This window comes from Macrobrachium nipponense, chromosome 33 (assembly GCF_015104395.2).
Source record: "Macrobrachium nipponense isolate FS-2020 chromosome 33, ASM1510439v2, whole genome shotgun sequence".
NCBI classification, from domain to species: Eukaryota; Metazoa; Arthropoda; class Malacostraca; order Decapoda; family Palaemonidae; genus Macrobrachium; species Macrobrachium nipponense.
Window position 1 is genome coordinate 21,951,120 of NC_087219.1, and position 26,036 is coordinate 21,977,155.

General features: G+C 36.1%; 1 protein-coding gene across 1 annotated transcript in view; it reads right to left on the bottom strand.

Moving 5' to 3' along the window:
* Nucleotides 1–26,036, bottom strand: part of LOC135203013 (ATP-binding cassette sub-family C member 9-like) — a 113,725-nt gene that overhangs the window by 15,083 nt on the left and 72,606 nt on the right. Inside the window, exons 4-16 of the mRNA XM_064232580.1 lie at nt 23,925–24,178; nt 17,473–17,539; nt 16,509–16,727; nt 15,397–15,646; nt 13,148–13,335; nt 10,090–10,227; nt 9,473–9,635; nt 8,772–8,950; nt 7,954–8,151; nt 7,063–7,213; nt 6,056–6,169; nt 3,228–3,333; nt 1,797–1,952 (exon numbers count right to left, since the gene is read on the bottom strand). Coding sequence (XP_064088650.1) covers nt 1,797–1,952; nt 3,228–3,333; nt 6,056–6,169; nt 7,063–7,213; nt 7,954–8,151; nt 8,772–8,950; nt 9,473–9,635; nt 10,090–10,227; nt 13,148–13,335; nt 15,397–15,646; nt 16,509–16,727; nt 17,473–17,539; nt 23,925–24,178 — 2,183 coding nt within the window. The remainder of the gene's footprint in view (nt 1–1,796; nt 1,953–3,227; nt 3,334–6,055; nt 6,170–7,062; nt 7,214–7,953; nt 8,152–8,771; nt 8,951–9,472; nt 9,636–10,089; nt 10,228–13,147; nt 13,336–15,396; nt 15,647–16,508; nt 16,728–17,472; nt 17,540–23,924; nt 24,179–26,036) is intronic.

The following is a 26,036-nucleotide window of genomic DNA, read 5'->3' on the forward strand; positions in this document are numbered from 1 at the left end:
GTAGTATATATAGTATATATATATATATAGTATATATTATATTATATATATATCAAGTATTCTTGTTGAATATTGATACACATAAGGCATAAAATATTAAAACAACAACTATATAATTCCCCATTCATCTTCTGATCCTCAAGGCTTGAACTCTGAAAGAATAGTAGAAAAATATTTGCTATGTTCCATTCATCTTCTTCTGGCGACAGATGTTGTAGCCATCAACTCATCATGGCTACACTTGTTCTGCAATGGGACTGCACTCCGATTGTTGCTTGGCCGTCAGTTTATGATCAGTTCTCTCTCTCTCTCTCTCTCTCTCTCTCTCTCTCTCTCTCTCTCTCTCCCACACTCGCGAGCAATCAACAGACGAGGAGACAGCAAGTACCCGACGGAACGCCAGTCAGCATTAGTCCTTAAGCTGCTTTCAAGACGAGCTCATGTCTCACGGCCCAGCGCCTCAGCGACAGCTTAAGAAGTCGGATCGCCTTCTTCGGCCGCGGAAAATGGAATAAAAGAATTAATCTGATAAAGGGAAGTGCTGCGGTGGTCCAGAACCCAAAGTTGCTTAAGTATGGTGATGGAGAGACCATGGCGATATATCAAACTCAGAGACTGGGTGCATACTCGTTACTTGCCTGGCTAGAGATTACAGGTGAATTAAAGTCAGAGCCAAAAGAGAAGTTAGATTTTAATCCTCTTGAATAACCTTGTTCTCCTTAGGTCCAGTTTTTTGGGGCACCTGAATTGTAATCTGTTTAAGTTCCTTACTTTTTCAAAGATGTCTTACTTTATCCGCAGAGGTGTTTGAAGGAAAAGACTGAGTATTCTCTAATTAAGACTAATAGGATTAAACTCAGGTAGGGGGAGAGAGAGAGAGAGAGAGAATGTGGAGTAAAGGAAATTATCAAATTTATAGAAAGAACACAGAGAAAATTGACGCTATAAAAGTGATTATATACTTTTATTTATATATACATTCATCTATATATATGTATTTGTATGTATGTATATATATATATATATATATATATATATATATATATATATATATATATATATATATATATATATAGTATAATATATATATATATATAAATGGGTGTATTTCTGTAGGAGAGAGAAGAGAGAGTAAGAATTCGAGAGGGGAATGTGAAAACGAAATATAATGAGAATAAGTTGCTCTGAAGGGAAGTAGGTAAACGATTCGAGTGGAGACATGTTGTCTGAAGGGATGTAGCATTGAGAAGATTCGGTGAATGCGAAAGACAAAGGAGAGGCAGAATTAATCATGCTGAGTGGAAAGATTCAGTGTAAGGTTGGGAACACTTGCACAGGTGACTGTTAAAGGAAGAAATAAGGAGGACAGCGTGACAGTCTGGGTGGCTGACCGGGGCTGGTATGGTAATTCTGGATGAGGAATAGATGAGTGGAATTATTGTTCCAGTGAGGAAAAATCAAGGCGACAGATTTCCTTGTAAGAAGTATAGGGGGTTACTAGTAGTTGCCTAGCAGACCAGGGAACAAAAATGGTAGGATCTTTAATTAAAAATAAAAGCAGACGATAGGCTGATATGAGAAGAAGCATGGATTCAGACATGGAGGGGCTACGTAGACCAAACTCAGTCCCTGTCAGAATGATAGGGTCTTTGTTGCATAGCACACCAAGGAACCTGAATGGCATGTTTCATTATTTAAAATATGAGGAGAAGTATAGTTATAGACCTCACCAAATTGATTATGAAAGAAACATGCCCCACCCCTACAGGTGATACCCAATGGCCCCCAACACTCACCCCGCAGGCAGTATCTCGATGTCCGGCTTGAGGGCGCAGGCCTGCAGGACCCTCTGGTACCTCTTCGCCAGGAGGCGACGCCCGAAGAGGATGTTATCCCTCAGGGTGGCGTTCAGGAGCCAAGGATGCTGCGAGACGTAGGCTACTGACATTTCCCTGAAGGAGACAGAGAGACGGAAGGATTTTAGACGAGAAGACCAGATGTTTCACTTCTTCATTCAACATCATGGCTGCATCAACAGACTTGATTTTCTTTCACTTTCTGTGGTTCTCTCATTTCTCCTCTTTAATTTGGGACCAGGAATTCAGGGACTATTTGTCTACAGAAGAAGGATGATGATCATTCCATTGTTAAGACGATAATGAAAATGATGATGGTGATGCTAGTAGGAATTTTAATGATCATATTGATAATGTTAGCTGTTGAGATGATCATAATAATAATGATAATAATAAACGGTATTAATCGAAATATAAACACCGATCAAATAATTCCACAAAAAATACATTATATATAATAATAATAATAATACATAGCAAAGCTGTATTGTTCCGGAATATAACCACCGATTAAATAATTCCACAAAATACATTCTATACATTTATATATATATGTATATGTGTGTGTGTATAGAATGTATTTTGTGGAATTATTTAATCGGTGGTTATATTTCAGAACAATACAGCTTTGCTATCTACTATTATTATTCATAATAATTATTATCACTAATAATATTATTATCACAACAACTACAATTATTGATAGGATTATTATGATTATCACTAATATATCACAAATCATCATCATCACCATTCTCATTATCATTTTAACAATAAATATCATTATCCCTCTTCTGCTCACATAAATAATTCATGAATTATTTACGTTATCGTAGGTTTGCAAATAATCTCTGACATTAAGAAAATCTAATCCCTCTCGCTAATTTCTGAGAAGGTCAGGATGACCTTTTCTATAACATGACCTTGCAAACAGTCGTAAGATGATTTATCTGAAATCGATGATCTATTCTGGTCGCGAGAGCTGGCCGTTTGACAGGTCATTATGAAAGAGAGAGAGAGAGAAAACAGTACTTCACACAAACACACACAAGTGTATATGTATATATATATATATATATATTATATATATATATATATATATATATATATATATATTATATATATATATATATATATATATATATATACAGAGAGAGAGAGTGATTGTGCATATGAACGAGAGACAGGTAACCAGAGAATTATTCAAACAATAACAAAGTAGAAAGACAGAGGGAGCGCAAGATATGTGAAAGTGAAAAACCTATAGAAGGAAGAGAGAGCAATATTAAACCACTGTAAGGAGATTCCCAGTCCTCATATGTTCACTCTAAAAAATCTCCTGAAGGAGTAAGAATGAAAGTCCTGTCTTACCCAGTCCACCTGAGTTGGCCCTTCAAGGTCACCATCTCCCCGAGGAGGGCTTGGAGTAAGGACGTCTTCCCCGATCCTACGCTGCCAATCACCACGGTCAGTCCTCCTGCGTGGAAGGATTTGAATAATGAGAGTCCATACTAAGAGTTAAGTGAAATGTCACTGTATCATTTCATTAAAGTAAGTGAAGGATTTACTGAAGGGAGATGAACTTTTGATTATGATGTATTGTGACTTTTACATCAGTTGATGTTGAATATTTGGGGAGGGGAGGGTCGATAGGGGGAGGATGAGAAGGGGAAATCTACAAGCAGCACCGGCCCCGTTTACCTACCGTTTCAGAGTTTTATAGATAGAGTATTATATAGATCGCTAAAAAAAAAACTCAAAAACACACAGTAGATCAGTTCCTCCAGCCAGCAATTAGTTCTTCATTTTGGGATGTACAGTAACATTGTATCCTGTACGTATCCGTCATATATAAGGAATAATATAGACAGCAATTGAGTTAAATAATGTACAAATTAATATTGAATCTTGACCTGTGAGTTTTGATGAATCTATTATGCAACAAAGTGCCTATTAATGCTGTATTAAAATCTGATACGTTAGAAAGCAGATAGCAGGACAAACCCTTGTCTGTGAGCACGTTGACAGAATTAATTAAAATATTTACAGTAGATTGTCAATTTGAAGTCAACAGGAAATATCACGGCATTGGGAAATCCTGCAGTTGAATCGTTGGAACTTCTAAAATCCAAACTTGGAGCTATTGTTCTTGCTAAGCAGGCTGATATGAATCCCATTCATGGTTTATTTGGCGTTTGTATTATTTATTTTGCTTAGTTATTTATCTTATTTGTTCACAATTAGAGTATTGCTTTACCTGTTGGGGTTCTTAGTTTCTAGCTGTGATGGGATTTGAACCCACTCACGATAAATTAGGATGAGGTTATTCTAAACCTCTCACCTAATACAGAATCCTCACAGCAAGAGATGGGGTTTCTCCATTAGCTTCCTCATTTGGATTCAAGGCTTGCAGTGATGATAGTATCCAAAAAGTGTGAAGAAATCCGGAACCTATGTACTGATATATATATATATGATATATATATATATATATATATATATATATATATATATATATATACATATATATATTTCCATGGAGATAGTAACTCCATCTGTATTGTCCTTCCTAGCAGGGACCTACCACTGTTGAATAATAGCCCATTTCATTTATAACTAAAGTTAACAGACGGAATGCGGTCTTAAATAGTTGTCTTCCATACTGGGATAGCATTTAGGGATTTTCATACGTGCGTGCGTATCTGTGTGTATATGTTTTAGTTTATGAGTGTGTGTAGTGAAGGTATTTGTGTATTTTTGCTATGCTGTGTGTGTGTGTGTACATACATGAAACAGACGATAATTAACCTTTCTGTAAGTGGGTTCATCTGCAATTCAGCAATTGAAGAAAAATTGCATCAGTGACTGTTGTCTAAAGATTCCGAGCTCTTCTATCTATTTAAAAACTACTCTATTCAAATTCATTTTCACGTCACCACCACTTCCAAAGCTAATGACCTTTTAGCGCTAAGTCTGTCTGGTCCAAGTAATCGTCCGGCTGGTGCTTATCCTTCAAACGACATTGGTTCCCCTCCGTTCGTCTCTTCATCTTCTTCCGATTTTGCCGAGGATTATGAAACCGGAAGCATCGCGGTTTAAGCCAGACATTTTCCGCCAAATGGTGAGCGCAGAATAGTTTTTTCTTTTATTATCTTGTGGGTGTGCTTGGGAGTATGTGTGTTTTTTGTTTTATTGGCAATGACAGGTGGATAAAGCGTACTTCATTCAGCTCCTATTGTTTAATTGTATTTTTTTATTATTATTATTGAATAGTACACCAAAACCACATAAATAAACATTAATATAAGAGAGGGTCAGTACTGCCATTCATCACCCCAGGGTCGTTACGTACCGATCCGCAGGTCAGGTCAAGGTAGTGCCTTCATTCTGTATGCTCTGGATGTTTTGTACAACGTTCCACGAAGAACAAAATAATTATAATGGTAAATATTCTTACAAATTATAGATAACTGTATTCAGTTCCTATCTCTGGATAAAATAATGTCAAAATTGACCATTCATCAAGTAGGGTCAAAGGGTAAAACTGGTTTTTAGTGAGGAGGTCAATTTTGATTCTGCTCAGTGCCCAAACGGTCTTCTTGGGTACAAATGTCTGAAGTTAACTTCAGATGTAAGAGGTCAAATCTGACCTCTCATGTCGTAGATGAGGTTAAATCTGACCTCTCGTGCAGCAAAGAGGTCAAAATCTGACTTCTCAGGCTGTAAAAGAGGTCAAATCTGACCTTACATGCTATACAAGAGGTCAAAGCTGACCTCTTATGTTTTAATAAAGGTCAAATCTTACTCTCTTGCTGTCATTTAGATAAAATCTGGCCTCGCATACTGTATTTGAGGTCAAATTTTGCCTTTCGTGCTGTTAAACAAGTCAGATCAGACTCTCAGAAAGAAATTAATATAGTCTAAGATTAACTGCTTGATAAAAGAGAAATATTTTAACATTACCAAAAAAAACTTATTCTTTCATTCACAAATGTAAGGTCAAATTTGATCACTCGTGAAATCAGGTCAAATCTGACACCTTCATTATAGATTTCAACTCAGACCTCTCAGACAAGTCAGACCTGACCTCTTATTCAGATACGCCCAAATCTGCCCAATCATCAAGCGAGTCAAGATGAAACTTGACCCCTGGAAAAAAATGGGGTGGGGGGAGAGTGTAAACTGATCCACCAACTGACCTGCAGGGATAGACACGTTGACATTGTCCAGAAGAGTCAGCTTTTTCCTGTTGTCCCAGGTGAAGGAACCTCCCTGGATGCTGACTGCAACACTGCGACCCTCATTCTCCAGCACTGTCGTGAGAAACATGAATGAGATTCGTCAGTTCATTCATTAGATACTACTACTATGCTACAACTCTTATTACTACGAGTCCCTCGTAGGGAGGTAGTGCCGTCAGTGCACTGTAGAACATTACTTAAGGTTCTTCGCGGCGTCCCTTCGGCCCATAGCTGCAGCCCCTTCCATCTCTTTGACTATACTTTCCACCCTCTCGTAATAATTGATTCATAGTGCAACTGCTTTGAGGTTTCCCTCCTGTTTACACCTGTCAACCCCTTTCCCTCTGTTCCCCTTTCAGCGCTGAATGACCTCATAGGTCCCAGCGCTTGGCTTTTGGCCTAAATTTTGTTACATCCTTCTGTTGCTATTACTACGAGTTGACTAAATGCAGCAGGGATACGACTGTCTTTATTACTATATAATTGTTACCATTACTGTCTTACTATCATTGGTGATGCTACTGATGCGGTTTTTTTTTTTTAATTAATAGTAATAATAATAAACACTAATAATAATAATAGCAATTGCTAGTTCAGTTATTAGGTACCTTACAGAGTATTATTGTTCTAATAATGCCCCTGCTACTACTGATATTACTATCAAGCTAATAAAGCAATACTAGAGATTTTTATTAAGTGATAAAATGTAGTGACGATGATTATCATATATATTACTTTCACTGCCTCCCCTAGTACTAATGATGCCATTACAAACAATAAGAATGATAGTTGAAGTGATGATTTTGGTAATGATATTTCCAGAACAATTAAAAGCATCAAGATTAAACAATAAAAAGTAAAAAAAGCAAATATCATAATCATTTTTCGCATCACCACAACTCTTAACGATTAATAAATAACAATGACAACAACAATAAAAAAAACAACATTGCAAAACCACCTACCACTCTTCCTCTTCTTCCAACGTTCGAATTCTCTCTCCTCCTCCGAATCGCTGCTGCAGATCTCGCCGGAGGCCGAGATTCTCCTGTTTTCCTTATCCCTTTTGCAAGACCAAGCCGAGTCCGTCGACGCGTTCGAATACGTTGACGACGGCTGAAGGAGATTAAGTTTATAAAATGAATTGTTCGTCATGTGGTCGTACGTTTGATTTGATTTTATTGATTATTCACCTTATTACTTTATTCTTCTTATTTAAGTTTGTTCTCTTCGGTAGATTATACAGTTTGTAGTTTCTTAAGGCTTGATTTTCAGTTTATTTTTTTCAAAATTTTCAATAAAGCTTGACTTATTATATTGTAAGTCATGAATATATAATATATATATATATATATATATATAATATAGATAGATATAGATATAGATATAGATATATATATATATATATATATATATATATATATGTATATATATATATATATATATATATATATATATATATATATATATGTGTGTGTGTGTGTGTGTATATATATATACTGCATATATATATATATATGTATATATATATATATATATTCTATATATATATAGATATATAAATATATAAACATGTATAGGTATATATTATAAATATATAAAATTATATATATACATATATAATTATATATATATATATATATCTATATATAATAAATAATACTTTGCTGGGAAACTGACAAGCCCAAATGCAATTCAAGTCCATCTTAGATATTTCAAGAAAAATAGAAAGAAAAAAAAAGGCAGTAAGACCGAATTGTTGTTCTTAACTAATGTCGAAAGATTTACGAATAACGAGGAATGAGATAGTGATTGAATTAGCTAATAATTGAAAAGACCTCCTCTCTCTTCCTCACCCGGGTGTCCTCCAAGAGCTGCTCCAGGGGGGTGAACCTGGCCCCCTTGAGGATTTTCTCATCCTTCGAGTTTCTCGGACTTTTGCCAGTTCTCGACAGCCTCTCCTTTTGGCCGCTGAATATGAGGGACGTCCTGGGGGTCTTGGGACCCTCCACTTCCGGCAGACTGAAGAACTCCCGGAGGCGCTGTGCGCTGCTCTGGAACGGTATACCATTTTACTGAAGGCTCGTTAGGGGTTTCTTTCTACATACTGCCACCACTGTGTTCTTGTCACTGAATAGGTGAAGCAAGGAAGGAAGTAAAAGTATGCAAAAGATTGGGAGGATACTAACAGTGCCTGTGGAAGCCAATGTTGGAATGTATGAAGGGATTGTTGAACCAACTCTCCTCTATGGAAGTGAAGTGGGGCAGTTACATGCAAGTGACAGAAAGTGGAGGTTGTAAGTGAAATGTTTAAGCAGTATTTGTTACCAACACTGTAAAGGTGAGAAATGTATATACACACAGCATAGAAAGAGAGTTTGTGCAAAATAGGCATGAATGGCTTTTATGTGTATAAGAGGATTTGACGCGCTTCTGGTGAGCCTTCTGTTTGGGTGAATGTAGCAGGTAATGTTGGATACAACGCATTGTGCACAGGGGCTCATTTATGATTCTTCAGATCAACTCTGGAAATGATCACTATCATTCATTTTCTTGGAGCCATGCCTGTCATTTGAAATCAGTTGATCTATTTATCTCTATATGTCTATTATGTCAACATTCAGCATCATGAAAAGTCAAGAAAGAAGAAAAATGAAGCGGCTCTGTAACTGACCTTAGCTCTGATCGAATGCGACACGATGATGGGCAAGATGAAGAGGGGAACAGTGAGCTGCTGGAAGAGGGCCAGGCCCGAGAAGACGCTGGAGGGCTCCAGGGCGACGCCTTCCAGAGGGGAGTATAGACCAAAGGTTACCAGGGACACCACCACTCCGGATCCTTGCGTCAAGAAGGCTGTGGACAGAGGGTAAAAGATTTAGCGACACCTATTCCTTCATACGTGAGGTCTTACGAAGGATTTCCAAGTCTCAGTAAACCTTGATAGGACCCCCGTACGACGAACCCCTTTGGAGGGTAGTGCCGTCAGAGAACCTCATGCGGTGAACTGTAGGAATTAATTGAGGTTCTTTGCAGCGTCCCTTCGGACCCCTAGCCGCAACCCCTATCATTCCCCTAACTGTACCTCCGTCCTTATTCTCTTTCTTCCATCTTACTTTCCATCTTCTCCTAATTATTCATTCATATGGCAACTACAAAGTTTTCCACCTGTTACACCTTTCAAACCTTTCAGCCCTCAGATTCCCTTTCAACTCTGAATAACCTCACAGGTCCCAGCGCCTGGCCTGTGGCCTCAATTCTAATATTCCATTCCATTCCCAACCCGGTTTCTCATTCTTCTGTATTTCACTTCCTCCAATCTCCTCCTCGCTACGTCAGTTGAATCTCAAGAGAAAACGCGTGGCAGGGGTAACTCACTCATGAGGGCTCGGAGGATAGAGTCGCAGTACAAGAGGCCGAGTTCCTTCTCTCGGACTTTGGTGATTCTCTTGACGAACACGTTTTCCCAGGCGTGCAGTTTCACCAGCTTGACGCCCGTCACTAATTCGTGGGTCTGACGAAGGCGTTCGTCGCTCACGCTCTGTTCGGGAGGAGAAATATTATTCGTGGTATATATATTGTATGAATTTTTATATCACATCACCGTGGTTCATATACATGCATTAGGCTACATTTATCCTTTATTATCCAGTTCGCTCTACATCGGAATTAATTCATTTTCATATATGTTAACCGAAGGGGAATTTTTTAGTCGATAATAATTACGTCCTCTCGTGGATTCGAACCGGCGCACAGAGGAGGAATTAGGGCTTCAGTGATGTTACCGACTCTTCTGGTTCGAACCCACGAGAGGACGAAATTATTATCAAATAAAACATTCCCTTTCGGTTAACATCTATAAAAATATATTAATCCCGAGGTAGAGCGAATTAGATTTTAAAGGACATTTGTAGCTTAATGCACATTTATGTATATATAGAGAGAGAGAGAGAGAGAGAGAGAGAGAGGGGTATACGACCAACAAAAACCCTTACCAGGAAATTCTTGTTGACGGCGGCTATGTTCTTGCACAGAAAGAACTGCAAGGGCGTCAGGCACAGAATGCCGATAACGGCAGCCACGACTGCCGCTAAGCCCAGCTGGAACCACAGCAGCACCAAAATCACAACAATCTGATTAGGGGGAGAAAATAGTAAGATTATTATTATGATTATTATTATTAATTATTATTGAAAAGGTTACTGTTTTAATATTATTACATTCTCGTCGGCAGGCAGATTGTATAACAAATTCCCATAGGACTGATTAGGGTAGAATATATAAATTGTTATTATTATTATTATTTTTTATTATTATTATTATTATTATTATTATTATTATTATTATTATTATTATTATGAAAACAGTTGCTATTCCAATATAATTGTACCCTTCTCGTCTGCGGGTAGATTGTATAAAAAATTTCCAAAGGACTGATTATGGTAGAAACTAGAAAAAATTATTATTATTATTATTATAAAAAACAGTTGCTTCTTTAACGGCGTTCAGCTTGTAATGAATTTTCTTTATTCTCATCATATTCTTCTCGTCTGGGGGTAGATGGCATCTGGAAAGATATTTTGCCCTCGATGTTTATTTGGCACTTAGGTTTCGAGGCGCGTGCTGGAGGTCATCGACTGAGAGAATGAATGGCAAGTATTTATACCAGGAAGGATGGATAATGATATGTCCTTAGCAAATTGATTATGCCTTTTACCTGCAGACGAGAAGAATATAGTATGAAGACTACAGGCTATATGCCATCGAAATGGAAATTGTTTTGTGAATACTGCCATCATTGCACCTCATGCGGTGTACTGTGGGTATTACTTATATATATATATATATATATATATATATATATATATATATATATATATATACTATATATATATATATACATAAATATATATATATATATATATATATATATATATATATATATATATATATATATATATATATTCATTCATGTTACTGAACCTCTGTTCATATTCGCTGTCTTCATCTTGCTTTCCATCCTCTCCCAACAGTTGATTCATAATGCAACTGAGAGGATTTCTACCTGTTGCACTTTTCAAACTTTTTTTTTTTTTTTTTTTTTTTTTTTTTACTGTCAACTTCCGTTTCAGATCTGAATAACTTCATAGGTCCGAGTGCCTGACCTTTGGCTTATTCTAAAAATTCTATTCTATTATTATTATTATTATTATTATTATTATTATTATTATTATTATTATTATTATTGGGAAAGTAAATCCACAGTAGTAGTCTGTTTGATTTGGTTATTTGAAATATATAAAGGAGAAATTTCGTTGACCTGCACACGGTCCTCCTTGTCAATCAAGGAGGACCGCGCAGGTCATCGAAAGCTTTCTGCTTTCTATTTTAAATAAATACAAAATCAAACAAGCATACTAATGTGGATTTACTTTCCTATTTTATCGACTCATGTGATTATGAGTTTTTTTAGTATATTATTATTATTATTATGTATTATTATTATTATTATTATAAAAAAGACAAAGCCAACAAACCAACGACAACACGCCCTACCTTCAAAGTAATGGCCCATATTATTATTATTATTATTATTATTTTTTTTTTTTTTTTTTTTTTTTTTTTTTTTTTTTTTATTTTTTTTTTGCTCTATCACAGTCCTCCAATTCGACTGGGTGGTATTTATAGTGTGGGGTTCCGGGTTGCATCCTGCCTCCTTAGGAGTCCATCACTCTTCTTACTATGTGTGCCGTTTCTTTATCTAGGCACACTCTTCTGCATGAGTCCTGGAGCTACTTCAGCCTCTAGTTTTTTCTAGGTTCCTTTTCAGGGATCTTGGGATCGTGCCTAGTGCTCCTATGATTATGGGTACGATTTCCACTGGGCATATCCCATATCCTTCTTATTTCTATTTTCAGATTTTGATATTTATCCATTTTTTCCCTCTCTCTCTTAACTCGGTGTCCCATGGTATTGCGACATCAATGAGTGATACTTTCTTCTTGACTTTGTTAATCAACGTCACGTCTGGTCTGTTTGCACGTATCACCCTATCCGTTCTGATACCATAGTCCCAGAGGATCTTTGCCTGATCGTTTTCTATCACTCCTTCAGGTTGGTGCTCGTACCACTTATTACTGCAAGGTAGCTGATGTTTCTTGCACAGGCTCCAGTGGAGGGCTTTTGCCACTGAATCATGCCTCTTTTTGTACTGGTTCTGTGCAAGTGCCGGGCATTCACTTGCTATGTGGTTTATGGTTTCATTTTTCGTATTGCACTTCCTACATATGGGAGAGATGTTATTTCCGTCTATCGTACTTTGAACATATCTGGTTCTTAGGGCCTGATCTTGTGCCGCTGTTATCATTCCTTCAGTTTCCTTCTTTAGCTCTCCCTCTGTAGCCATTGCCAATTGTCATCGCTGGCTAGTTCTTTAGTCTGTCTCATGTATTGTCCGTGCATTGGTTTGTTGTGCCAGTCCTCTGTTCTTTCTGTCTTTCTCCTGTCTCTGTATATTTCTGGGTTCTTCGTGTGCTTTTATTAGTCCTTCTTCCCATGCACTCTTTAGCCACTCGTCTTCACTGGTTTTCAGATATTGCCCCAGTGCTCTGTTTTCGATGTTGACACAGTCCTCTATACTTAGTAGTCCTCTCCCTCCTTCCTTTCGTGTTATGTATAGTCTGTCCGTATTTGCTCTTGGGTGTAGTGCTTTGTGTATTGTCATATGTTTCCTGGTTTTCTGATCTATGCTGCGGAGTTCTGCCTTCGTCCAGTCCACTATTCCTGCGCTGTATCTGATTACTGGCACTGCCCATATTATTATTATTATTATTATTATTATTATTATTATTTTTATTATTATTATTATTATTATTATTATTATTATTATTATTATTATTATTATAAAAAAGACAAAGCCAACAAACCAACGACATCACGCCCTACCTTCAGAGTAATGGCCCATATTATTATTATTATTATTATTATTATTATTATTATTATTATTCTAATAAACAACGACAAAGCCAACAAACCACTGACAACAGGCCTCACCTTCAAAGGAATGGCCCATATGTAGTGGCAGTGCATGAAGAAGGTCATGATATTATCGGCGTCTTCGGAGCTCAGGTTGATGACTGTGCCTGCGTGCCCACTCGTCGTCGTGGTGGCGGTGGTGTTGGAACTGGAGGCGTTCCGGCCTCCTCCTACGCCGGATGAGGAGGAAGAAGAGTTGCTCCCTCCTGTAAACAAAAGAGGCGAGGTGTCGATGAGTTCGCTTGAAATGGGAATGCTTTCAGAGGATGTGAAGGGCAGCTTTTGTTATTAGTGAGGATTCCTGTTGTCGAGAGGTTGGGTGAGTGAGTTCGTGGTGAGAGAGAGAGAGAGAGAGAGAGAGAGAGAGAGAGAGAGAGAGAACCTTGAAAGGTTAAGTGAGTGAGGGGTGATACCCACTTGCAGTCTTGTGACAACATCTAAATGCCACTGACTTATTACTCAATTACGTTCCATTTACAATTTCACTGTTACTTGCCTAGTTTTTTACTACTTGACTAAGTGTCATTTTTGTTATACTATACTTCTCTTCTCATTGCACCGTCTTTTATTATTATTATTATTATTATTATTAATTATTTATTATTATTATTATTATTATTAGTTATTATTTATTATTATTGCTTTTCGTTTTTATACCACTGGGAATTTGGTGTGTGGAAGCGAGCATTGAAAGTTATTAATATTTTCGATCATTCCATTGAGCTAGATTATCAACCACAATAACGCAAATAATATTTTTGACAATGATAAGATTAATAATTGCAACATTCCTAATAATAATATTAATAATTGAGAAACTAATCCTCAGTTATGTAATTGTATATGTATTTAAAGATAAAGCAATGTATGTACAATTGCATAACTGTGGATTTGTTTCTCCATTCTAAGACATATGTTAATATGAATACTATATTATTATTATTAAAGATGTTATTTACGTTGCTATGGCTGTGAAATTACATTATTATTGCAAAAATTCCTATTGGTGTCCTTTACACAACTCGTAATTATTATTATTATTATTATATTATCATTATTGTTGTTGTTGTTGTTGTTACGTCTTACTGTTTATATGGAATTATATCATTACTGCAAATATCTTTACGTCTAGTCTTTGTCGAACTTATTATTATTATTATTATTATTATTATTATTATTATTATTATTATTTTATTATTATTATTATTATTATTATAATCATCTCCTTTCTGTGTGCATGGAATGATTTCAATTATTGCAGCATTTTTATTCTTTAGTGGACTGTGCATTATTATTATTTTATTATTATTATTATTATTATTTATTCTTAATTAATATTTATTTATTATTATTATTATTATTATTATTATTATTATTATTATTATCCAGGTAAATTAGCCAATGAAGAAATTCGCAAAAACCAGAAGAGTTCCAACACAAATATTATTAACCGGAAAGGAAGTATAATGGTTTCTGAATTGCCAACTAAAATACCTCTCTAAATTATCTTCCGTGTTTATAGATGCTTGTTTGCTTGCGCCGACCGTCTGAATGTCAGTTGTGGCGCTTGCTTGTGTAGATGATGATGATGATGATGGTTTTGGGCGTGCTTTCCCGTAATGGAGGTTCTATTGAACCAGAAATATGCGGACATAAAAGCATAAGCACACATGTAAGAACATGTATAGGCATATGTGTATACACACAAATATATATACATATACATATATATATATATATATATATATATATATATAGTATATATATATATATATATATATATATATATATATATACATATATGTGTGTGTATGTGTATGTGCGTGCATTAAGCTACAAATGTTCTTTAATTCGCTCTACCTCGGAATTAATATATTTTCATATATGTTAACCGAAGTGAAATTTTTTTAGTTGATAATAATTTCGTCCTCTCGTGTGTATACATACATATATATATATATTATATATATATATATATATATATATATATATATATATATATATATACATATATGTATAATGTATATATAGATATATGTATAAATCAATATGATATACATAATTATATATACATATATATATCTTTGGTGAATCTTCATTAAAAGCAAACCATTTGACTCACACAACAACAACATCCACAACAGTGCCAAAAGCAGTAAGCCCACAGTTGGAAGCGCACATCTGCTCACTTCAACCTCACAATTACCTCGGCCACGAACAAAAACACGTAAGAAAAAAAACACACAAAAAAAAGCAAGGACACAAACCTCTCTTATGCCTGGTGTCTTCTTCGCTTTCGTCATGGGGCGAATTAGGCTCAGCTGCCGAGGTGGAGGGCAGGCGGAGAGACTTGTGGTAGACCATGCCCTGCAGAGCCGCCTTCACGTGGATGCCCTCCATGGCCAGCAGGTGGGTAGAGGCCTGGCTGAAGGTAGATTGGGCCAGAGATGCCGCCAGGGCCATGCAGGCCACCACCCACCCGTTAGTCATGAGTTCCTGCCACCCCACGTAGTACAACTGAAAAGGGACGCAATAAATAAATAAGTAAATACAATCATTTTATCCGTACTTCTTACGACTCCATCGAGCTATGCTTCACATGGAGCGCGTTCACTTTCTGCTGTCTAATTCGTCTGTTCTCAAAATAGCTGGTCCATCTCTTTAATTATTTTAGACGTCAAAAAATGCTATTTATTCATGCGTATTATGGTTCCATCGAGTAATGCTTCGCATGGAATGCATTCAGTTTCTGCTGTTTGACTCATTTACCTAATCATAAGCTCTCTCATCTCAAAACATAAACACATTTTGAAAGTACTTTATATTTCACTACACATTTGGGTATGTGTCATCTGCATATAGATAATTAGATAATACCTATAGACTGCAAGAACACTCATCACTGGCCAGACAGATAACAATATTTAACAGAAACTATAATATTCATCCGCAACTCTAAAACCAAATTTCCCGCATGGGGTTAGTGCCGTCAGTACACCTCACGTGGCGCACTGCAGGCATTAATAAAGGCTTTTACATCATCCCTTCGGCCCCAAGCTACAACCCCCTTCCGTTCCTTTTACTGTACCTCCATTCACATTTCTGTCTCCCGTCTGACTTTCCACCCTCTCCTAACAATTGTTTCATGGTGCAGTTCAGCGCTGAACGACCTCATAGGTCCCAGCGACTGGCCTCTGGCCTAGATTTATAATCCCATTCCAACAACTGCATATTTGTCCTCCGTTCATACCTCTCAAACCCACCTCTCAATTTCCCTTATAGCGCTGAATGACCTCGTAGGTCCAAGCGCTTGGCTATGCCCTAAATTTCACGTTCCATTCCATTCTATACCAAAAGCAAATCGCCTTATTCCACCAACCCCATCACGAACAACTCCTTCGGGACGGCGCTGCCCTTCCTGGACGCTGCTGACGTAGATGACGATGGCCGAGATGGCCAGAGGTCCTACGTAGTTGACGCTGTCGCCCAGGAACTTCAGGATTCCTCCCGCCAGCATCTCCCGCCAGTACACGACGAAGAAGACCCGCCAGAGGCTGACGTCATCGCGTCGTTGGGTGTGACTGACGGAGGTTTTCATCTGTCAGTAAGGAATGAGTCATCCATAAGCATCCAGTGCATACTTAGATGTACAGTTAATGTATGTATCGGATATATTAAACTAACTAAGGATTCTTTCCCTAATTTGTAAAATAGGGATAATATTGATATTTCGTATTCTGCAGATGGATGGCAAACCCACCTCTCTATTTCCCTATCTATTTCAACTGTGTCCATATAGATATATATAATATATATATATATATATATATATATATATATATTATATATATATATATATATCTATATATCTATATATATATAGATATAGATATATAGATATATATATTATATATATATATATATATATATATATATATATATATACTATATATATATATATGTGTGTATATATATATATATATATATATATATATATATATATAGGGACACAATGATAATAATAATAATAATAAATATGCTGTATATATACATATGCGAACGAGTATTTTATTGCACACACCCAGATATACTCTCTCTCTCTCTCTCTCTCTCTCTCTTCTCTCTCTCTCTCTCTCTCTATATATATATATATATATATATATATATATATATATATATATATATAATATATATATATAATAGTATATGTGTGTGTAGTAAAATATTCGTTCCCATATTTTTGATAATAATCAGTGCTCAGGCACACTTACTTCAAGAATCAGGTATAGTTACTTAACACAGCAAAAACAGAAGCATGGAATAACCATAACTTTCAAACTTGCCTTTTGCTCGTTGTAGCATCTGTGGAATCTCTCGTACTGATAGTTGGCTTCCTCCTCTCTGGGTAACCTGTGAAGAAGAAGATGATATTAATATTACATTACAGGATCTCGGTGATCTGTTAGATGACAGGGAGAGAGAGTGAGAGATTGGAGAATGTACGGAATGGGTGCATCGATAAAGAGAGAGAGAGAGATTGGAAAATGTATGGAATGGGTGCATCGATAAAGAGAGAGAGAGATTGGAAAATGTATGGAATGGGTGCATCGATAAAGAGAGAGAGAGATTGGAAAATGTATGGAATGGGTGCATCGATAAAGAGAGAGAGAGATTGGAAAATGTATGGAATGGGTTATCGATAAAGAGAGAGAGAGGAATTGGGAAACATGTATGGAATGGGTGCATCGATAAAGAGAGAGAGAGATTGGAAAATATACGGAATGGGTGCATGGATAAAAAAAGAAAGAGAGAGAGATTGGAGATTGTATGGAATGGGTGCATAGATTAAGAGAGAGAGAGATTGGAGAATGTGCGGAATGGTTGCATGGATAAAGAGAGAGAGAGAGAGATTGGAGAACGTACGAAATGGGTGCAGGGATAGAGAGAGAGAGAGATTGGAGAAAGTACGGAATGGTGCATGGATAAAGGGAGAGAGAGGGAGAGATTGGAGAATGAACGGAATGGGTGCATGGATAGCATGGATAAAGAGAGAGAGAGAGAAGGGTGGTGGTGGAGTAAGCACTAGATCTTTCTAATCACACACATGAACACACTTTTTTCACGAAAAGAATCCAGTCATTGAGTTTTAAATATGATTCTTGCAGCCAGTAGGAATCGGTCCTCTCTCTCTCTCTCTCTCTCCATTTGTAACCCTCCTGTATAATATCCTTCGTCCTCTCCTTCATTCTCGCCATCTATCTTTTTATGTACCCCATTTTACGAACTATCTCTGTCTCTCTTTTTCTCTCTGTACCCTCCCCGTACATTCTCAAATATCTCTCTCTCTCTCTCTCTCTCTCTCTCTCTCCATATTAACCATATCGGTTTAGAACATCCTTGTTTGAAATTATTTCCTTTATTTCTTGTTAGGGTTTGAAATATGCAGTTGCGTGTCAGTCTTGTTAACTTTTGACGCCTTGGTGAGTATTGCATGTGATACCGTGGATTAACTTACATGCACCGGTGTTCATCATCTGGTTGATTAGAAAAAACTGTCCCTCTTTTTCTCTCTTAGTCACACACATACACACACACACATATATATATATATATATATATAATATATATATATATATATATATATATACTATATATATATATATATATATATACATATATATATATATATATATATATATATATAAGTATATAGATTATTTTATATATATATATATAATATATACTAAATATTATTATTATATATATAATATATATATATATATATATATATATATATATATATATTCACATATATACATGTATTTATCCATATATATATAATATATATATATATATATATATATATATATATGTATGTATATATATATATTATATATCATCGTATACACACGTGCATGTAAGCGTACGTATTTTGATGTGTGTAATTTATTACTACGTACAAACAGACTCACAATTGCTCGTGACCCAGATAAAAACTCTAACAGCGCGTAAATAGGGATTTCAATAAATATTCTTTTTTTTTTTTTTTTTACGCCCAGCAGCTGACCGCAATTTTCTCATTTGGGTGCAAACTGCCATTTTCTATACTTATGCATACATAAATCATTGTGGGTGAAACTCTGAGAATTTGAGCCGAAAATGACGGAATTACAAGCGCAAACTGAGCAATTTTTCACTTATCTTGAGCCCAGTTTGAATCGTCTGTCGTCAGCGGTCTTGGCAGTTTTTTTTAGAGCTTCTGTGAAGCTTTGACAACATATGAAAACATTTATAGCCTTCTTGGCCTTGACGATACTTCGAATATTTATAGAGCTACTGCAAGCCTTGGCAGCTCTTTAACAGATAAAAGGTTTTCAAAGCCTTGGCAATAAATTCATAGAGCTCTCATGAGGCCTTGCCAACTTAAAACGACTTTATAGAGGTCTGGTAAGGATCTGAAAATCGTTAAAGCGTTTACAGAGCTCCTGGGAGGCCTATGAATCTTTTTTTTTGTCATTTATATAGTCCTATAGGACTCTAATAATTTCGAAGACTTGAATATGTTGCTGAATGTCTCCGGTCATTTATAAAAATTTTGTAGACATTAAAATGCCCTAATAATTGATTAGAGACTTACAGAGCTAATTTTTAACTCCTTAACCATTCGTATAACGCTTTAGAGCTCCTATGAGGAGCTGAGGGTGATTAAAGTATTTATGGAGCCCCTCTAGGATTCTAATCCACTGAAAACATTTGGGGAAGCTCTTGTAAACTCTTGATCATTTCTGAGCTATTTGTAGAGTTTCTACAAGGGATGTTGAAGTGTCCTCAAATCTTAATATAGACTAAATTATTATTATTTATTTTATTATTATTTTATTATTATTATTTTATTATATTTTATTATTATTATTATTATTATTATTATTATTATTATTAATGCTGACGGTACGAAATACAGAACGTAGAGAACAATAAATGAGAAACCAATCAGTATAGAAAAATCAATCAATAAATACAAACAGACAATTATATATATAGTATATACTTACACACACACATATATATATAGCATATAATTATATAGTATATATACATACATACATACATATATGCATACGCACACTTTCCAAATGGAGTGCCAGAAGACGCGGGAATCCATTATTGCCCTTTTTGGAAGAAGACGTAGAAAAAAAAATCGAGAGAAAAACCAAGAGTCTTTCGTAACTTTAGAACCGCCCACCCACGACGAAGTCGCATACAAATGTACACAAAAATCGCACAAGCAGACGCCCACTCTTTCCAAATAGGTGATGCAAAGATGTCAACGGAGGAAAGGGAGAGAGAGAGAGAGAGTATTGAAAGGAGAGAGAAAGAGAGACACAGAGATTATGAATAGACTGGTTCCATTGAAGAAAGAGCCAGGTGGGAGTGAGGCTGTTTAAGAAGACGAAAAAATAAAAGAAAAAAAATAAATATTGAGTCTGTGACAAAATGGCCTCTCAGAATATTTTTTTTTCCTTTTATATCTAAATTGACTTACATTACATACATACGTATGACATACATACGTAATTGAATTTATACTTTACATACGTATGACATGACATAATAAGTACATACTGACATGCTTTGAAATTCTCCTCCCACCTGTGTCTCCACGATTCATATAACCTTTCTTCTTATAACCCTGAAGTTTAACATCCCATCCTTTTTTATATATAATTTTTCTTATTCGGGCCTGGGCTAAGTACGGGCATAGGGACACCCGATTCCATTGACGTATGTATCTAAAAATACGGTAGTTGATTAATATGCTTTTTAAATGAGAGTTAACGAGACTTGTTTACCATTTCATAAAAGAAAACACAACGAAGACGTACATAGATGAGAGAGAGAGAGAGAGAGGGTTATTTACATAACGAGCATTGGAACATTAGGCCATTCGCCTGTTGCTATTATTATCATTGTTTGTTTACGTGGACTCTTACGAGAAGAGACCCATTATATACCTCCTTTAGAAAATCTATATACATGTTTACTATATACGTATCTCATAAAAGCTTCCTTTTGGTGGAGGAATCTTTCACTTTTGTAATTTAAAAAAAAAAATCCAAAAAATTAAGAAGAAAAATCTCTTGTATTCTGTCGTAAGTAAAATGCCGTTAGATACTTTGTTGGATTAAAAAATTTAAAGGCTTTGTTACGACACAGCTTCTTTGGAGCGAAATGCTTTTCAGCTTTCCTCTGAGGGGTTTTGAGATGGTTATTCTTTTATGTATGTATGTATGTATGTATGTAATGTATGTATGTATGTATATATGTATGTATGTATGTTTGTTTGTATGTATGTATGTATGTAAGAAGCAGATATGTCGCATGTACATTCACACACACGAGCACACATATAAATTACATTATATATAGCAAAGTTAAACACTGTATCCGTGTTCTTATACGTTGTAGGAGCCTACTAAAATTCGTAAAAAATTGAAAGTTTTTATTTAAGCTTTCGGAGTGTACATTCTCTCCCTCTTTCTGAAAGAGGGAGAGAATGTACTCTCCGAAAGCTTATATAAAAACTTTCAATTTTTTCCGAATTTTAGTGGGCTTCCTACAACATTATATATATGTATGTGTGTAAATAAATTCTTCTGTTATAACAGGATACGTCTCAAGTATAAAAGGCCCATTAAAAAACTCTGGTTTAAAAAGCTGAGCACTATATTTCGGTGGACTGACTCCCACCCTTATTAAGTACTTGATAAATGGGAGTCAGTAAACCGAAATATAATCCTTAGTTTTAAACCAGTGTTTTAATGGGCCTTTTATACTTGATATGTTTATATATATATATATATATATATATATATATATATATATATATATATATATATATATATATATATATATATGGCAAATAAATCGATAATAAGCGGAACTGCATAGGAATTGCTATCCCAGGAAGTGTCAATGGCAGGGGATTCGTATCAATTGCATAAAAAAAACATAAGAATGCCTAATGAAGGCTTATGAACACCTTTGGGCGGGTTGGGGGGTGGCGGGTAGAAGGAATGTCCCCTAAATGGCAGATGAATATCTGTCTTATACCTCTCAAGATTAATGATAACTACGAGTCAGTTCAGTGTAAACACTAATGACTGATACCTGTGGCAGTTATTGGTACAATCTCGGACGATGCTGTGCTAAGAAATACGAACGGTTTGGAATGCTGATAGAATGTTCTCAGAGACTAAGGAGAGCCGAGGAATGGTTTGTGGTCCTGTTAGCGAGGAGATAGGTACACTCTAAGCGGCAGATGAACTTCATATTCTAAGGCTAAAGGCAACCTTCATTTCTTTCCGTACCACATTCATATCTTATGAAACGGGTTGGCTTCCAAGAGTGTTGGCTTGATGCTGTTTAACGTCTCTTGGGACGAGGTTACTAATCAAACTCTTCCTCACGATTGTAACCCACGTCAGTCCTCTAACTGCTAGGCACATTTGGAAAATAAATGCACAATGGTGTTGAATGTCTATAACACTGCACATTCTCGTTCAGCTATGGTATATGCATCGGAGGAAACTGGGTGTTATTCGCACTAGGGATTCATCCTTGTCGAAACAGCTGAATGTGGCAAGCATAGTTGCCAATTTAGTGGAGCTTCACACATACGCCGATGCATTTACAAATGATGAAATTTCTCTAATATGTATATATACTACAAATAGATACGCCAATTTCACTTATTTCCACGGTTTTGTGTAAGTCTTATCGACTCGTACCCATTTTGGAGGGTAAGCACATACCAAATGGCAACACTGGTGGAAAGGACTGCCATCTTGTTCTTCCTTGGGAAACCTTTTAGAAGATATGGGCTATATATGAACAATTCGCTAAGAACTTCTGACATCATAGAATACAAATAAAAATCCGCATTTGCACCTTTATTTAACGAAACAACACTATTTAAGCCCCCTTGGTTCCAGACTCCTTAATTCTGTCGTCTGCTAAGCGAGTGGTTTTTTTTTTTCTTTCCAGCAGTTGTAAACATTCAAGTGTGTTGTGATTGCGTTTCGTTGTATCGTCTGGTGTTGATGCAAGTTTACGTTTGCTATTAAAGTTTGGAACTTTACGATTACGTAATGAAATTGGTGTTAGTTACAACTGCATACTTGTGCGGTTTAAGATATGAAGTGAGCGAAAATAAAGTTAAAAGACTTTTGGGGTTTTGTTGGTTTATCTAAGCTCAGTGCAATTACAATTTAGTTACTGTAAACGCAATCTGGTTTAAAAGAAATCTGAATCCAACGAACGATTACAAGGAAATTTTGTTAACTACTTTTGTGCTTATGAAATTGAGAATTTGTAGCTGAAAGCTCTTATAGTAAACCTGGGTTATTAGCATGCTGGCTGAAGACGTTTGACTTGTTAGCCAAATATAGGACACATTTTCTGGGGAATTTCAAACAGGAGGTCTTTGTGATTGCTTGCACGTTGAGACTAACGCCCTTTGTCCTGCTTAATTGCATTATCTTATAAATAAAAAATCTGGAGGTCAGCCAATAACTTTGGTGATCATAAAAAATTCTCCACTATCCGTTTTATAATTTAGGAGTGAAAGAATATTTTCTACTTTTCTACGTCTGGAAGTCATAGAACATTTGCCAGAGTAGCCAACTGACTCCAACTTAATGCCAAGACAATGCCTTCTCCAGTCTAAACCTTCCTTCCACATTCAAGCCAGTTTGGCTGCACATTTCCGGGCCAAGATGAGACACGTCTTACTTACTTGCCGAGGTCAGTGAATTCCAGAGGGCGCTTCCAGCCAAGCTTCAGGACCCGCAGAAACCACAGGAACGTCGCTCTGGAGGCCAGCGAGCACCTCGGGTGGGCGTAGGTGATGCCCCCAGAGGCATTTGTATTACCCGCGTTTCCTTCTCCTTTACCCGTGGAGTCTCCGTCGCTAGGGGCACTTCCCAGGGTGGCTGCGTCGTCCAGTCCCGGGGTGATTTCCAGCACTTCGCATCTGCGCTGGCGGTAAGTCTGCAGTGGGAGAAAAGTAGTTGTTAGATTAACATGGCGTTGTGGCAGCACAGGCATATTGTTGCCAGAAGTTGCAATGTGTATTTATTCAGTTTCCCGTGTGTTTACATTTGCACTGTAGCCGAGGTATTTTTTTTTTTTTTTTACGTTTATTTAGGTTAATAGAAATAATTATTGTTATTTATTATTTGTGGTAGAAGTAGTAGTAAGAGTATATTCATTATTATTATTATTGTCATTAATGCTTTAAGCTTTAATTTTCTTGCCAAAATATATCAAGTTTGATATATTTTAATACATTTAACAACAATTATTGTACATTCCACACTTCATTGCATAGCTGTTACAATAACTTTTTAGTGATGATAATAATTATTATCATTTTTATTATCATAGTTTCGAGTTTTTGTTGGCTTTTTTTAATGGCTAAATCTTACCAGAAATGTGAATAATGCTCTTGGTTTTCCTGGCCTATTATAGCTTCCATTTCGATCATCCTAAAGTCATTATAATATATGCGTTTGGCTAGGGTCGTTTTGTGGACGGGTTACCATTAATAATTTTTCTATATTGCTGGCTCTTAATCAGTGATTTTGAATAAGATTTAGACCCCAAGGTAATAAGATAAATGACCTATCCTATTCATCACCTGTTACAATCAAACGACACTAGACACCAATTGGGTTGGTCAGTGCTGGGATGGATGACCACTCATGACCTTGCCACACCACTGGTCTTTCTATCAGTGAAGTTGGGCAACACTGGGTGTAGTCAGCGTTTGGTTGGGTTACCATACAAGTGATTATTCCACACAGTTGGTATATAGTTTACCGTGAGTATGGGAACAATTAGGGAGTGCCAGTATTATCGTCCACATTAGGTAGGGTCAGCGCTTGGATAGGTTACTGTGTGTGGTCAGTACTTGGATAGGTTACCATCCAAGTGAATATCCCACACAATGAACGCCATTTTAAAAAATGTAGTTAATTTTACCCCAACTATATTCTTGCCATGTTTTATAGTTAGCTTTATTTGCTTCACAACCTGTAAATATACACACACATTTATTATATACATAGATGCACACATCTATATATACATATATATATATATATATATATATATATATATATAATATAATATAATTATATATATATATATATATGTTTGTCTGTATGTATAAATATATGCACACACACACACACACACACACACACATATACATATATATCTATATGTATATATAATATATATATATATATATATATATATATATATATATATTGTTATATGTATGTAAGAGACTCATTTATGTAAAGTAACTGATATACTTGGTCAATTTGAGCTCGGATTTTGTAGAGCCAATCGTAAACAGCATTTTAAAACTCATTTTTATTCGAAATATGAAATTTCAAATACCATTAGGAAAAACTAAAAAAAAAAAAGTAAAAATGGACGAAAGGAAAACCAAGTCAGACACTGAGCCCAGTGTGCCAAAAAGGATATGAAGCTGGCCTTGAAACCTTATCTACAGCACGGACATCCGTTTTCTTAGTTAATCTCTCTCTCTCTCTCTCTCTCTCTCTCTCTCTCTCTGTGTGTGTGTGTGTTGTGTGTGTGCGTGAACGTACTAAACTAGCAGTCATAATTTTTTTGTATTATAAAACTTCACCCAATTCCCCACCTCTCTCTCTCTCTCTCTCTCTCTCTCTCTCTCTCATCTCTCTCTCTCGTCTCCTCTCTCTCTCTCTCTCTCTCTCTCTCTCTCTCAGTATTTCCGACAATATCTTAGCTTGTTTATAGAGACATAATTCTCTCTCACTTTACATTATGGTAACAATTCGGCCCAATTGAATAG